Genomic DNA, 13760 nt, shown 5'->3' on the forward strand with positions numbered 1-13760 from the left:
GTGGGCTGTAGGAGCCCTTAATCCAGAGTGGAGGGAACTGCCAGCCCCCATGCAAAAAAGGGGCCTGTGGAGGGGTGAGAGCTTCTCCATGGAGCCCCTCAAGCTGCTGTGGGGTTTGGGTTGTCATCATCACTGTCCCTCCTCCTCGCTGCTGCTGGGACACAGGCTTGCTGCTGCCTGCAGGATGGTGTTGGGGAGGGGGACAGGATCAGACCCCCACCAGACTGTCCTAAGCCCATGCCAGGCATGTGGCTCAGCCATGCCCTTGCGCCCTTGCTTGAACATCCTGAGCGTGGAGTGCACAGGCAGGGTCTGGCATGGCTGGGTCTCTTGGGGGGCTGGTTTTTGGGTTTTTTTTGAGGGGTGTTTCTGCAGACCCTTTTACCTCCACTTTCCCAAAGTGAACTATGTGCTCTCTTGTTTCCAGAAGGCAGGGAGTGTGTAAATTGTGGGGCTACCTCAACCCCTTTGTGGAGAAGAGACGGCACCGGGCACTACTTGTGTAACGCCTGTGGACTCTATCACAAAATGAACGGGCAGAACCGGCCCCTGATCAAACCCAAGAGAAGGCTGGTGAGTCTCTTTCTTTTTTATTCCTTCTTTTCCTCCTTCTGTGACTTTCATTCCTTGTTCACAGCCAGGGATGGAGAGGCAAAGCTCAGCCAGCTCCAAAATCTGATCGCACTGTGTCAGAGGGCTGGGAGACGGGGATGCTCGGAGAGATGCTCCCAGCTGCTGTGGGCCTCAGTTGTCTGGTCCTCTTACAAACCAAAAAACAGGTTAAAAATATAAAGAACCAGGGCTTCTTGCAAACCAGAACTGAATTTTCTCCCAGGTTGCAATGGGGCAGATGCTTCTGAATGGTGACCCAAGGATGATGGCCCTTTCCAGGTGACAAGGGCAGAGTAATAATTTCCTAGTGATCAAAGAGTTTATCAGGAAAACAGGATTTCTCCTGGGCTCTCCACACGGCTGTCCTCCCCTTCCCAAATGTGTCTTCACTGCCCTTGGCTGGTGGTGTCGTGGAGGAGGGACTCAAGTGGACCAGGTGCCACTGGGACATCACCCAAATTTGGCTGATGGGCCTGGTCCCACTTAAACTCAGTGTGGTCATTTGTACCTGAGCCATGTGGGTCTCAAATTGTGTCATTCCTGCCAGGTGGGCAGCTCTCTGATTTGGTGTGAGGGAGGACACAAGGTAGGGGATGGCAAAGCAGGAGCAAGCCTGGTGAGTGTCCAAAGCTGAGCGTGTGCCTGGGGCCACAGAGGTCAGAGGAACATGAAATGTGCTGGTAAATATTTGAAATAACAGTTGCAAGCGTTGTGACTGTACTATGTACAGGCAATACGTTACAGCATCCCCAGCGACCTATTTATCAATTTCTTTGGGAGCCACAAAAAGGTCTGGAAGCTGTGGGCATGGCTAATAAATGTGTTGAAGTATATTTGGCAAATAATCAGGCAAACCACAAGGGGGAAAAAATATATCAAGTGGGGGGAAAAAATATATGTTCCCTGCTTGGGAAGTTATTGAATGTTTCGAATTGAGGCGTGTTTGGTTTTGTTAGGATTAAAGACATGGAGGGACTCCTGGGGGCTGCTCAAAATGTGTAGGAAAAGCGGCTCTGGCCTCTCCATGGATTTTTGGAGCTGATGGATGGATCCAGATGGTTGAGTGAGGCTTGTGCTTGTCATGGCCGGACCCTGCAGGCAGACAGGGGTGGTCCACTGGCCTCGTGTCTGCAAAATTGGACCGGTGTTATTCCCAGGGGCGTTGGGAAGTGTTTGCAGGGTGCGGCCCCAGGAGGGTTGCGCTGTGAGGGGCAGCGGTGTTGGCGATGTCTGACTGTGCGGGTTCTGGGGAAGATGCGGGTTTGCTTCTCTAACCCCAAACTTCCCGTGGGTAAAACCTCTCCATGCCTTCCTATATGGGCTCTTCCGGTATAGGAAAATGTTGTTCTCCCTTGTCTTTCATAGCCTTGCTAGAAAAAAGGAAAAGCTTTCTAGGGAGGGAAGTACCGGCTGGGATTCTTAGTTTTTTTGGGGCAGCTCTTGTTCTCTTCTCTTCCTCCCCTTGGCCCTTCTGTCTTAAACACACACACCTCATTTTCTTTTTTTTTTTTTTCCCCTCCTCGTTCTCTCTTTATGTGCAAAGTTAACTTCCTAGGAAAAAGCTGCCGGATATCTGAGCCCTGGAGATAACTCCTAAACAACAGCTCTGTTTCCCCAGCCCAAACACACAGGAGCTTGAGCGTATCCAAACAAGCGGAGGGGGAGGCAGGATAGGAAAGCGGCTGGAAAGGGGGGCAGAGCTTTCAAAAAGTGTCTGATGGAACCACGAAAGAATGTCCCGAGTCACCCTCGGCCTGGCACATGTAAAATGAACTATATAAATAAATACATTGTAAAAGGTCATTCTCGGGGGAAAAAAAAAAGAGAGAAAGGAAAAATGTAGAGAGAGACCTTGTCTTGCATAATTACTCCAATCTTGGGTGTTTTAGTTATAGTTAAAGTTACAGAAAGTTCCCATTCTTTGAATATGGCCTCTCCTAAATGGGAAATTTTGATTTTTAATTTTTTTCCTCTACTTTTTTCCCCCCCCGGCACTGCCTGGAGAAAAAAAGGAGAAACATTTCTAGTGATGTTTACATCTATATTTATTTCCCCTACTAACTTCCAGAAAAAAAACCAACAACAAAACACTAAACACTAAAACTGGACCCACATTTGCATTTCATGTGCATGGATGTGGCTTGATTTGATCTTTCCTGACTCGAGAAGGCAAGAGGGCTGGGGAAGGTGGCGTGGGTATGGAGGCTCAGGATGGGGATCAAAAATGTACTCCTCTACCTCTGCCACACTTTTCCTGTGTGACCTTGGGCTGGTTTTGTAGGCTCTGATTCCCAGGTGCGCTGAAACTAATGGAAGGACTCTGATGGGTAGAAGAGAGAAGGCAAACAAATCCTTAGATGCTGAGAACTCAGCCCAAGCTTTGTTAAATTCAATGGGCGTCTCTGTAAGGTCTTTCTTTAGGGGAGATGGATGGAGCTTTGCTGATCGAGGGTGCCCAAGCAGGTCTGCTTTGAAGGGAAGGTGGAAGATCTGGAGGTGTTGTCCGGGCATCAGGAACGGGCAGGTGACACCATGCCACCACTTCGCTTAAAAGGTCTACAACCCTCTTAGAGACCATTCCTGTCTCCATTGAAGCCAGCGGCAGCCTTGTCACTGATGCTGCTGAAATAAAACCGGCATGAATTTGGATTTTCTTCCTTCCCCTGCCCATGTGGATGCAGAGCTCTCTGTTTCCGTGTCCAGCCATGCTGGTTTTGGAAGGATTACAGTCAATTTCTCAGAAGGTCCGTGTATGTTCAGTCTTTTTTTAGGAACCTGATGCTTGCAGCTTTCTGAGTCCCCCGTGTAAACCCAGACAATGAAAATGCCTCTTAATGAAGCATCTTTATCAGTGCTTGGTTCCTCCTGCACCATCTTCAATTCCACCTTCTCATCAGTGCCAGCGCTTCTGAAGTTGTGCCCTTGCTCACGTGCAACTGGGCCATGGGGTCTGGTTCTGTAGGTGATATGGGGCACCCCCTAAGTCATCCCATTACTTCCGTGGTCAGGCTAGAGTCGGTGGTTAGCGTCAGTGGATGCCATTACTGTGAGCTTTTACAATAGTGATATTATTAATTGTTTCCTGCTTGCTGCCCGTGTCTGCGGTATAAGTTGGTACAACATAAGAGGTATGGTCTGGGACGGAAAGAGCACAGAGTTTAAAATATTCAGCTAATGACATTGACTTTTTGTAGGGGAAACACGGCAGATGGAAGAGGCTTTAGAGAAGACAGTGGATGTTGTGATTTATTTGCTTATTTAATGTCAGAATTAGTTTGAAGGTAGCAAGGTGGTAACCAGGCGTGTCTTTTAAACGCACTTGCCGTAAGAGAAATTACAGCGAGTGCCGTATAGAAACCCCAAATATCTTCAAAGGGGATGTTTCCCCTGTGTGGGCTGAGTCAAATATCACTGGTTTTTAGAAATTTCCTTAGACTTGATTTTTTGGGTCTGATAAGGGCAAAGCTGCCACTGGGAGACTCAATCCAACCCCTGGGCCACTCATGCCAGCCGGTGGGAGCCGGTGGGGCAGAGACCTGCAGGCTTGGCCCTCGGGTGTCAGCAAGAGCCCGGCTTTGCAAGATGTCGTGTCCTTGCTGTGTTTGAAGCACGTGTATTAACCTGGTGATTTCGATGGGAATCAAATTTGGGGCTGTGGTGTGGTCCAGAGGACAGGGCCGAGGTGTGTGCGCGCACATCAGTTGGGGACTCTGCCATTTGTGGTGGGATGGTTCAGCTTCTCCTGCTGGCACTGGAAATTTTGCAACCAAAGACCTGTGAGCCATTCCCAGCTCCTGTTTGTCATCTAAAGTCAGCTGAAGGCCTCCCTGGGCTTGAGATTGACTCGTTTTAGCATGGTTTATGGTCAGGCAAAACGGAACTGTCCCCACGGGCAGCCAGTGACAGTCCCTTGCTGTCAGATCAAGCACTCTGTGACGTTTCCTAATGCTTGTGGACATTGTACTATTTATTTTTTTTAGACGGCCCTTTTTGTCTAATTAAAAGAAAAAAAAAAAATCCTACTCTATCTAAAACAAAACCAACCCGTCCTCTCTCCACCTACGCCGCATTCATTTATGATTAAAATTGCAACATGACCTAACAAGAGTTGGTATTAACGCTAGCACTGTGCCAGTGTCCAAGTGAGCATTTTGAGTTTGTTGTACGGTATCCAAAGATGCGGTATTTTTTATTTTTTTATTTTTTTAAATGTTGGATGTGCTACAGTGTGCGGCTGTGTGGGGTGAGGGGTAAATTTGAAACAGTAAGAGCACAAAAGAGAGCATTAAAGGCTCAGTTCTGCAAGGTGCCAAGCATTGCTATGATCTGGCAAATCGCTTAAGCACATGTTTTAACTTTAAGCACATGAGCAGTCCCATTGAAAGCAATGCATCGGGATGAAATCAGAGCTCTGGGACTGTGTCATATTGATGAAGAAGAGATAGGACGGGGATCTAAAAGTCTTTTTTTAGGAGCTGTAGGTACTTGCACACATGCAAACACGCATATGCATTCCCACACAAGTCTGCAAACTTCTTTTCCTTCTTCAGTGGCAGAAGAACAATTTGTCTGCTAAAGTTGCAGTTTTAAAATGTTAAGCATGAATTCATGCATGTGAAACAGGAGCGACTTTGCTAAATTTGGCTTTGCTAAATCATTATCACAGCCAACAAAAAAGCTTCTGTATACACCTTGACACATAGACGTTTTTTCTTGTCCCTCCCCCTTTATGAAATGGTAAATTCTTCTTTTAGGCTCATTACCAATCCCTAAATAAACATTAAGGTTTAAGCTGCAGAAGGGCATAATTAAAAAGTTGGGATTCTTGCTCTTCGCCACAGTCTCATTTCCGATCTGGAGCCTGTATCCTTTGAAGCTGAGCTGAATTTACAGGACCGGGCCGTGCTTGTGGTTGGATCCGGCAAGCAGCTGCCCACCATACTCAGTGCGGGTCTCACCCGGCACTCGCTGGAGCCGGTGTGACTCATGCCATTGACTCTGGCAATTGTTAGTTCAGGCCCTGACTGCAGAATTAGACCCCTGGGGGGTCTGAGAGAATTAAGATGGAAAGACATGTTGGCATTTAAATAATATTTTCCCCTCTGGAATGGGCTGCGCCAGCGCTGCTAATTTTGATGAGTTCTATCAGAGGTTTAGCACTCACTTTTAGGATGCCCTTTGGCACCTGAATCAGTTCATATATAATTTGGGATTAAAGTACCTCGGGGATTTTTTCCAGAATTATTATTTGTTCTCACAAGCCAGTTTCTGGACGCCTCTGCCGATGTGCGTCAGTCTTGCAGGGTTGTTGTTTTCTTTCTCAGCAATTTTGCTGATTGCATTTTTTTTTGTCTTTAATTTTTTAACACGGGTGTTTTTCTCTCCTTCCCCTTCTCTTCCCCTGTCTCTCCCCCCTCCTTCCCACAGTCTGCAGCCAGGAGGGCTGGTACGTCCTGTGCAAACTGTCAGACCACCACTACCACCCTGTGGAGGAGAAATGCCAACGGCGATCCCGTCTGTAACGCCTGTGGGCTCTACTACAAGCTACACAATGTAAGTGTGACTGTAACGCTCGATAGTGGAGCCTCAGTTTCGGTGCTCTATGAACCGAACTCTTCCTTGACTTAAGGATTTCTGCTCTCGGGTAGTGCTGAGACCTCCTTTATCCCTTGGGGGATGCTGGGGGTCTGAGCGATGGGGTGACATCCCCTCAAACATGGCTGATTCAACTTGGGGAGGTACAAAACAGAGCTGTACATGGGTAATGTTAGAGCTTTCCCATGCCTGAGCCAAGAAAGGAGGGGTAGATCAACACAGAGAGACATTATCCGCTGCTGATCATGCTCAGTGCATTGGAAAAGACAACACGTCGTCCTGCAAGCCAATACCCCTTCTATGCATAGCTTGGTTCCTCCAGCAAATACAAACTCTGAAAAAGAAAAATCAAAATGTGCCAGCAACTATTTAGATCTTTCTTGGGTTTGTGGCTGCCTTTGTCCCGTCCCTCCACCCGCCCCCAAAGATGATTTATTTAGGTCTTGTGTTTGGCCTGGTTGACGCAAGCAATTCCTAAACCAAAAAGGACTTGATTTAGTTAGCGAGTTGCAGAGTCTGCCCAACCTATGATGTGAATTTTAAAGTGCCTGTCGTGGAAGGGAAGGAAAAATGAAATGAAATGGCTGGCAGATTTAATCTAATATCTCCATGCAAAGCCAGCTTGCAGGAACCAGGGATATGTGCCCCAGGGAATGAGCTAAAGGGATCTGAAAAGTCTTCTACTGAATAATACTGCTAATAAAGAAGTCTTAAGGCTACTCCTGTTACTTTCATTCCACATGTGGCATTAGAATAATTATTATGTCAGAAGAAGGGAAAGACTTTCAAATTCTCTGCTTTGATATAACTTTTCTTTTTTTTTTTTTTCCCCTAGTGGTCGTTTGCATTATGTTTGGCTTAGAAATCTCGGGCTGTGTTTTGCCCTCATGTCCACCCACACAAACACATCAAAGATGGATTGGGTTTCACGGGGCACCCAACCCTTGTGGTGTCTCAGTGCCTTCCATTTGTTATTTCAAGCGCTTTGGTTTCTTGGGATGAGTAAACAAGTTTGGATTAAGCAGAAAAAAAACCTGAACAGGTTAATTTTTCACCTGTTCTGTGAGAGGCATCTCTCGGAGAAAAAAAGAAAAGGTGTTTACCCTTTAGTGGGCAGGCATCTCAGCACGTTTTGAGTGCTATGTAGCAAGCAAAGATTGTCATCAAACTCATAGTGTGATCACTGAAAACAAAGGGCTTGGGCACAGAGAGAAAGCTCTCAGAATATCACAAGAACGTATTCCATTTGCTGTTTCCATGGCAAGAAGGGAGCAAGGTCAGCCAGCTTCACTGGAGAAGTCTATGTTTGTGCTGTGTTTTCATTTCGGCCTTGTAGCCGCCAGCGGTAGGACTTAAATCATGTAGCCTGGGAGATGTACAACGGGGTGATCTATACCTGAGCTGCTCTCCTGTACCCCAGCAAAACCCTTTGAAGAAAACAGGCTCTTCTCAGGTGCCATTCATTGGACCTGATGGAGATGCCTGTGTTTAGATTAGATGGTTTGTATCCTTGAAGGTGATGTAGTTTCTGCCCATGACTACAGAGAGTGGCAGAATGATGAGCTGAGATATGGGTGCCTGCATTGTAGACATCTGACCGGAAGAATCCCCCCTAAGGTGTCTATAATGGAGCCTAGGTGCCAAGGTTCTCCACAAATGTGCCCTGCAAGAGCTCTCGTTCCCTCTCTTCATTTCTTTTTCACACTGACGTTGTGAACCTAGTTGACCTGAATTGACCTCAAGATCAACTGTTTAGGGAAACTCTGATCCAGCTGTGAAATTTGTGACATGGGGCAGGCCTTGAGCACATTGGAACCGTTTTCATATTCATTAAAAACACCGGCAGCTGCCTTAAAGCTCAGCATGGCTACTTACCAAAGTCAAGTAGTATCTTGCCTTATGAGCAACTCCATTAATGGGACCTGCTTAAATGAAACCCCTAAAGGACTCAGATACTGTGTGTAGCGGTATAACCAGGCAAGGATACTAAAATCTGGCTACGAGTGGGTAGATCCTTTTTTATTCTTTTAAACTTTTTTGAGATGATGCTTAGTTATGACTGCAGTGAGAAACAGGCAACCGTCGCAGATGATAGTCCTTGAACACACCATGCTCAGCTTTAAATGTCCATAATAGCAGACCATTGCAGTACTATTCTGCAGCCCAAATGGCTTTAGAGGCTGTGACTGTGAGGGCCACATAGTGTTTCAGAACTCAAATATGAGTGAGTTTTTTGTGACCAGTGGTAAGGCAGTGGTAGCTTCACAGAGATGCCTTCTCTTTTTGGCTGCTGGGAGGCAGGACTTAGGGAGCTGTGCCGAACTGGTGAATGGGACCAGCATCATCCTCTGATCAGCTCAAGGCAGGGAGGAAGTTTGGTGGTTGCATTTGGACTAGGTTTCTTGACTGGTGCAAACTGGTCTGGTCTGTTAAAGTGCAAGATACTTCTGTGTAGACTGTGGTCCTGCTTCCTTTGTGTATCTTGTCTGGATTGGTTCTTCACCAGGAGAGGTGTCAGAAATAGAGGCACATCGTAGCACGTCCCTCCGAAGCAGCTGAGTGTCTGCACAGATGTTGTGTCAATGCCAGCGGAAGGTGGAAAGTGGACTGCTAGGAAAATGCCTTAACCCTGTTTCAAGCTAGATTGTAGCAAATTCCTAGCTGCTTTTTTATTCCCTCTTCCTCCTCCCCATTTTGTCTTTTCTTTGGGTTTGATGAATTCTTCTTGGACCTTCAGATCATTAGGATTGATCTGATGATGAAACTTACCCAGTTTTTAAACCCACACCAGAAGCGATTGAGGTGAAAAGCCTATTTATTTTTGTGGTGCTATTTTTTTCATGGGGCTGTATCGGTTTGTTTGACTGTTGTTTCCCACAGCTTAAGCAAACTCATCTGTCAGTAGGATACAAGCAATAATCATAATAGTCTTGGGGTGCATTTAGTGAAGCTGCTGGCATTTCTCCTACTGACTTCAACAAGAGCCGGCTCCATTAACACCAGTATTAACAATGACTAATATTTTACATTGATACAGTGCCTTTCATCCTGTGGCATCCCAGAGTGCTTTCTAAGATAGCGCCAGCTTGGAAGATTAACCCAACATTGTAATGACTATGTCTGAAGGATAAATCCGCTTCAGTGACAGGACCTTATTGAGGTCAATGGCAAAATCCCATTGTCTTCAGTCAGAGCAAGATCAGACCTATAATGTCTGATCTGTTGAATGTGAGGTTCTTATCCTTGTTATTTTAGCGCTTCTTCAAAGTGAGATGAGCCTTCACTTCACTTCAGGGGTGGGTGGGAGTGTACATTGCTGGAGGTGCACAGCAGACTGGCCTGTGTCCAGAGAAATGAGTGAGTTGCCATTGTTTTCGGTAGAAGACCTCAGAAAAGGCCTCTATTTCACAATATCCTAAAGCAGAGTAGTCGATATTTTGCATATGAGAAAATGAAGAGCATAATTCCTGCCCATAATTAATTGGCTCCATCTGATATTAATGAATTTCATATACATGCGTTGGGCTGGTTTAATTTTAATTTAGCATGTGTTTGTCATTTTTATCACAATGAATTTTCATGGAGAAGGTCTTCCCTCCGGGTCTCTCATTTTTCTAACTCAGAAACAGAGATGGGTCAATGGCTTTGATGTTTTTGGGGACCACTTTAACTCTGTTGTGACTGGCCTTTGAGGTCACTGGAAAAATTTTCCAGCTTCCTGCTGTGACTGTGCTGGTCTTGCTCCTCCTGAGATTTATCCGAGTCCTTACCTGCTTAGCACTTGGTTCAGGTACCTGTTAGGAGGATGAGACCATGTACGCCAGGGTGATGTGTCCAGCTAACTGCTTGGATGGCATCTCTGAACCCAGCTGTGGGGCTGGCAGTGGCTTTGTCACCACCCTGAACAAAGCTGGTATCCCCATCCTTAAGTTTAAATCATGGCCTGGGCCAATTTATCCTTAGTGGTTGAGTGAAACATAAGAGACCTTGCTTTGAGGAAGTGGTCATTGTCCTGAAGGACACGGCAGCAAGCTACACAGGGTCAGGACCTCATGTTTGCTTGAAGAGCCAGCACAGCTCTAGTCCTAGCACCAGGCTAATGTCACTTTGCCACTGCCAGCTCCTTGGCTTGCACCTTTGCTGCTTCATCTGGAAATCAATCCTCTCTGCCCCCTGAGCCTTGGTGTCATGATGCAAATCCTCATTAGGAGCTGGGGAGCCTAGGACTCATGTGTGCCTCCCCAGATCCGAGATGGATTCATCAGGGATTGAGACTTCCAGGTCTCCTCTAGCATCTCTGCCTGGTGGGGCTCACCTGGGGCTGCCTCCTGGCTTTGAAGCTGGGCAACGCGTCCCTTCTGGCTGATGCAAACCAGGTCAGGCAAAGCTTTCCCATCCCAGCCATCCAGCTGCAGCAAAGAGCCTTCCTTGTGTGTGTATCCCTGTGCCCTCAGCAAGGACAGGAAGTCAGGGAGATGGGTGATGTTGTATTTAAAGCCTGTGACATTTGAGGTTTTTGCTTGTTGCCGCCCCAGGGCTGCTGTTGGAGTGCACATGGACAGATTCCTCCTTCCTACTTTTAGCAAGCAGGGCTGCTCACTCTGGTTCCCTTTATCCAGAGGTAGAGGAATCAGCCTTTAATTTGCCCATTTTTAGGATGAGATGAAGTTTCCCATCAATGTTGGCATGGAGAGGCTGGAGTCACTAATTCAGACTGGGATGACGAGATTTGGGATGTCTAAACCAGAGCAGATGAGCCTGGTCCTTCCTCTCCCATGCCTCCATCCCCATGTGTAACAGGGAGCTATTGTATCCCTGTCTCCCAGGGGAAAGAAATCCATGAATGATTCTCATGCTGCAGGGAAAGACACCAGGCAGTGGCTGACCAGCAAGAAATGTAACTTCACTGTGATCTGGAAGAAGGGAGTGCTTTGTCCCTTGAGCTGATTAAAGATCTTATGAACTGGCGTTGAGACAGTAGTTCTCGGTGGATAGCAGATACATTTCCCCCACTCCTTTTCTCCTTTTTGCAGAGTATCCATCAGCTGTGCTGTGTGCTCACATTTATTATGAAAAGTGGTGTTCATCCCTGAAGTATTTTGCTGAGCCCTCCTGCCTCCTGCTATAGGGAAATTCTGCAGAGAAGCCAGTACAAAGCCTGTGTAACTCCCCATGTAGCATTTCAAGTTGAGATTTTTAAGGGTGTTGATAGATGCATAAATCCCTTCCCAAGCATGGTTTTTTGGGGCTTTCACAGCATTAGTGCTAAATATTGTGATGCTGGCTTTCTATGCAGCAATAGGAGTCTCTTACAGGAGGTCCAGCAAACCTTTTGCTGCCATTTCCTAACCATGATAGATGTATGGTTGGTCATTGCATCTGCTTATATCCATGCAGAATAAAATACTGAAACTTCCTATAGATATGTCTGTGTGCAAACAGAAAATGTTCAGCTGGGCAGCACAGATGCCTGTTTCTGCTTCCCCCCCCCAAAAAAAAATCTGGAAGGCTTTAGAAATAAAATCAGGCCTGGCTAAAGTAAATGTGAAAGGATGGTCAGAGCAAAATCTTTCCAAAGACGAAAAGTCAAATACCTGTTGCTTTTGTGAAGATTTTGCGCAGTTCCCTAATGCTGCTGTGGAAGTTTGAGACCCCTCGTAGCACTGAAATCCCAGCAGCTGTTGCTGCTAATGGTTTTAAATCAGTTGTGAAGCCTCGGGGTGAGATGGTGTCTGTGGGGAATATTTCAAGGTGATAATGACTGGTTTCATTCCTAAACACGGTACAATTACCTAATGTGCAGATAGTTGAAATTTTTCAGCCACTGTGAGTTACTTGGGCATGTTTTGCACCCATAAGGCTCTTCCAGCAAATTTATCTTGTGTTGTCTCCTGAAATTTCAACCAAACTTGGGCTTTCCTGGTGGGATCTGAATTTTGGGATGGGGCAGAGAGGGTGCGTAGCTGTGGCACGGGGGGGTGTTCAAGGGGAGGAGCAGGGTTGGTGGCTGTTCAGCTGGTTCTGGGCATATTTCTGGGACTGTCTGGGTATGGGGTACATGAATCCCATGGTGATTTGGGGAGAAGGGATGGAAGCACAAAAAAAAATAATTGATTTTTGTTTAGATTAACAGACCCCTGACTATGAAGAAGGAAGGAATTCAGACCAGAAACCGAAAGATGTCTAGCAAATCCAAAAAGTGCAAAAAAGTCCATGACAACCTTGAAGACTTTCCCAAGAGCAGCTCCTTTAACCCTGCCGCCCTCTCCAGACACATGTCCTCCATCAGCCACATTTCACCTTTCAGTCACTCCAGCCACATGCTGACCACACCGACACCGATGCATCCTCCATCCAGCCTCTCCTTCGGACCTCACCATCCTTCCAGTATGGTCACTGCCATGGGTTAGCGAGAGACTCCCCTGCTGAATGCTTACGGTCTCAAAATGAGATTTACTTTATATACTTGCATTTTTGCAGGCGTGTGGTTATGGGTCTGTTATCCCGAATCAAATGGGAGGGGTCAAAAAAGAATTACAAAAAAAAAAAATAAAATTAAAATGTTATTTGAAGGCATAACGGAGAAAAAAATAAAAAAAAAATCAGAAAAAAAAAACTACAAAAAGCACAAAAAGTAAAAAAAAAAGAAAAAAAAAGAGAAAAAAGTAAAAAAAAAGAAGTTTTAAAAAAAGTGATGTTTGCCACTTTTTAAAGGAACTCACTATGGCGTCTATGTATTCTTACCCACTGAATCTGGATACCATTTGTGAATAAGCCATTCAGAACTTGCATTCCCTATTGGACAGGATCTCTAGTGCTGTGAAAAAAAATAATAAAATAAAATAAAAAATGCTGAACATTGCATATAACTTATATTGTAAGAAATACTGTACATTTGAGGAAGACTTTATTGCATCTGGAGAGCTGTAAAGAAAAAGGCATGAAGGACTCTGAGAGTTTTTTTTTTAAAGGAAAAGAAAAAAAAAAAGAGGACGGGAGGACAATTTAAAAACCAGAAAAAACAAACAATGCAGACCAAGAGGAAACACGGTCTTACGAACAAATGGACCAACTGCCAGTCATGTCTTCTCCTTTGATTTGATTTGATTTTTATTTGGGTTCTTTTTTTCTTTTTTTTGTTTTTGTTTTTGGGTTTTTGTTTCTATTTTTGTTTCCGGGGAGAGGGAGGGGGCTGGCTAGAACGGTTTTGATGATGCATTAACTGACTAACTAACTAACTAAATAACTGAATAAATAAAACCGTAGGGAGATCATTCATTTTGGGCCAAGGGCCTTTTACATAGGAAGGACCAATGGTGTCAGGCAATCAGTGTTAACCTGCGGACATTGCCAACAAGGGGTTTTCAGATAGCCATTCTCCAGGTCTATATGCATTGTGAACAAGTTCCTGTAATTGTTGTTTGTATGTATAATTCAACGCACCAAAATAAGAAAGATGTAGATTTATTTCATCCTATTATACAGACTGAATGGTTGTACAAATTTATTTACTGCTAGTGATAAGACCTGCTTTTTTTGTTTCGTTTTCATAT

General features: G+C 45.5%; 1 protein-coding gene across 1 annotated transcript; it reads left to right on the forward strand.

Annotated features, from left to right (window-relative positions):
• Window positions 1-430: 430 nt before the first annotated feature.
• LOC104539910 (GATA-binding factor 3) lies at window positions 431-12841 on the forward strand. Its single transcript, XM_010183579.1, has 3 exons — window positions 431-573; window positions 6040-6165; window positions 12333-12841. The coding sequence occupies exons 1-3, from the start codon at window positions 529-531 to the stop codon at window positions 12615-12617; spliced, it is 456 nt and encodes a 151-aa protein (XP_010181881.1). The 5' UTR covers window positions 431-528; the 3' UTR covers window positions 12618-12841.
• The last annotated feature ends 919 nt before the right edge of the window (window positions 12842-13760 follow it).

The sequence above is a fragment of the Mesitornis unicolor genome, unplaced genomic scaffold, assembly GCF_000695765.1.
Source record: "Mesitornis unicolor isolate BGI_N332 unplaced genomic scaffold, ASM69576v1 scaffold924, whole genome shotgun sequence".
NCBI classification, from domain to species: domain Eukaryota; kingdom Metazoa; phylum Chordata; class Aves; order Mesitornithiformes; family Mesitornithidae; genus Mesitornis; species Mesitornis unicolor.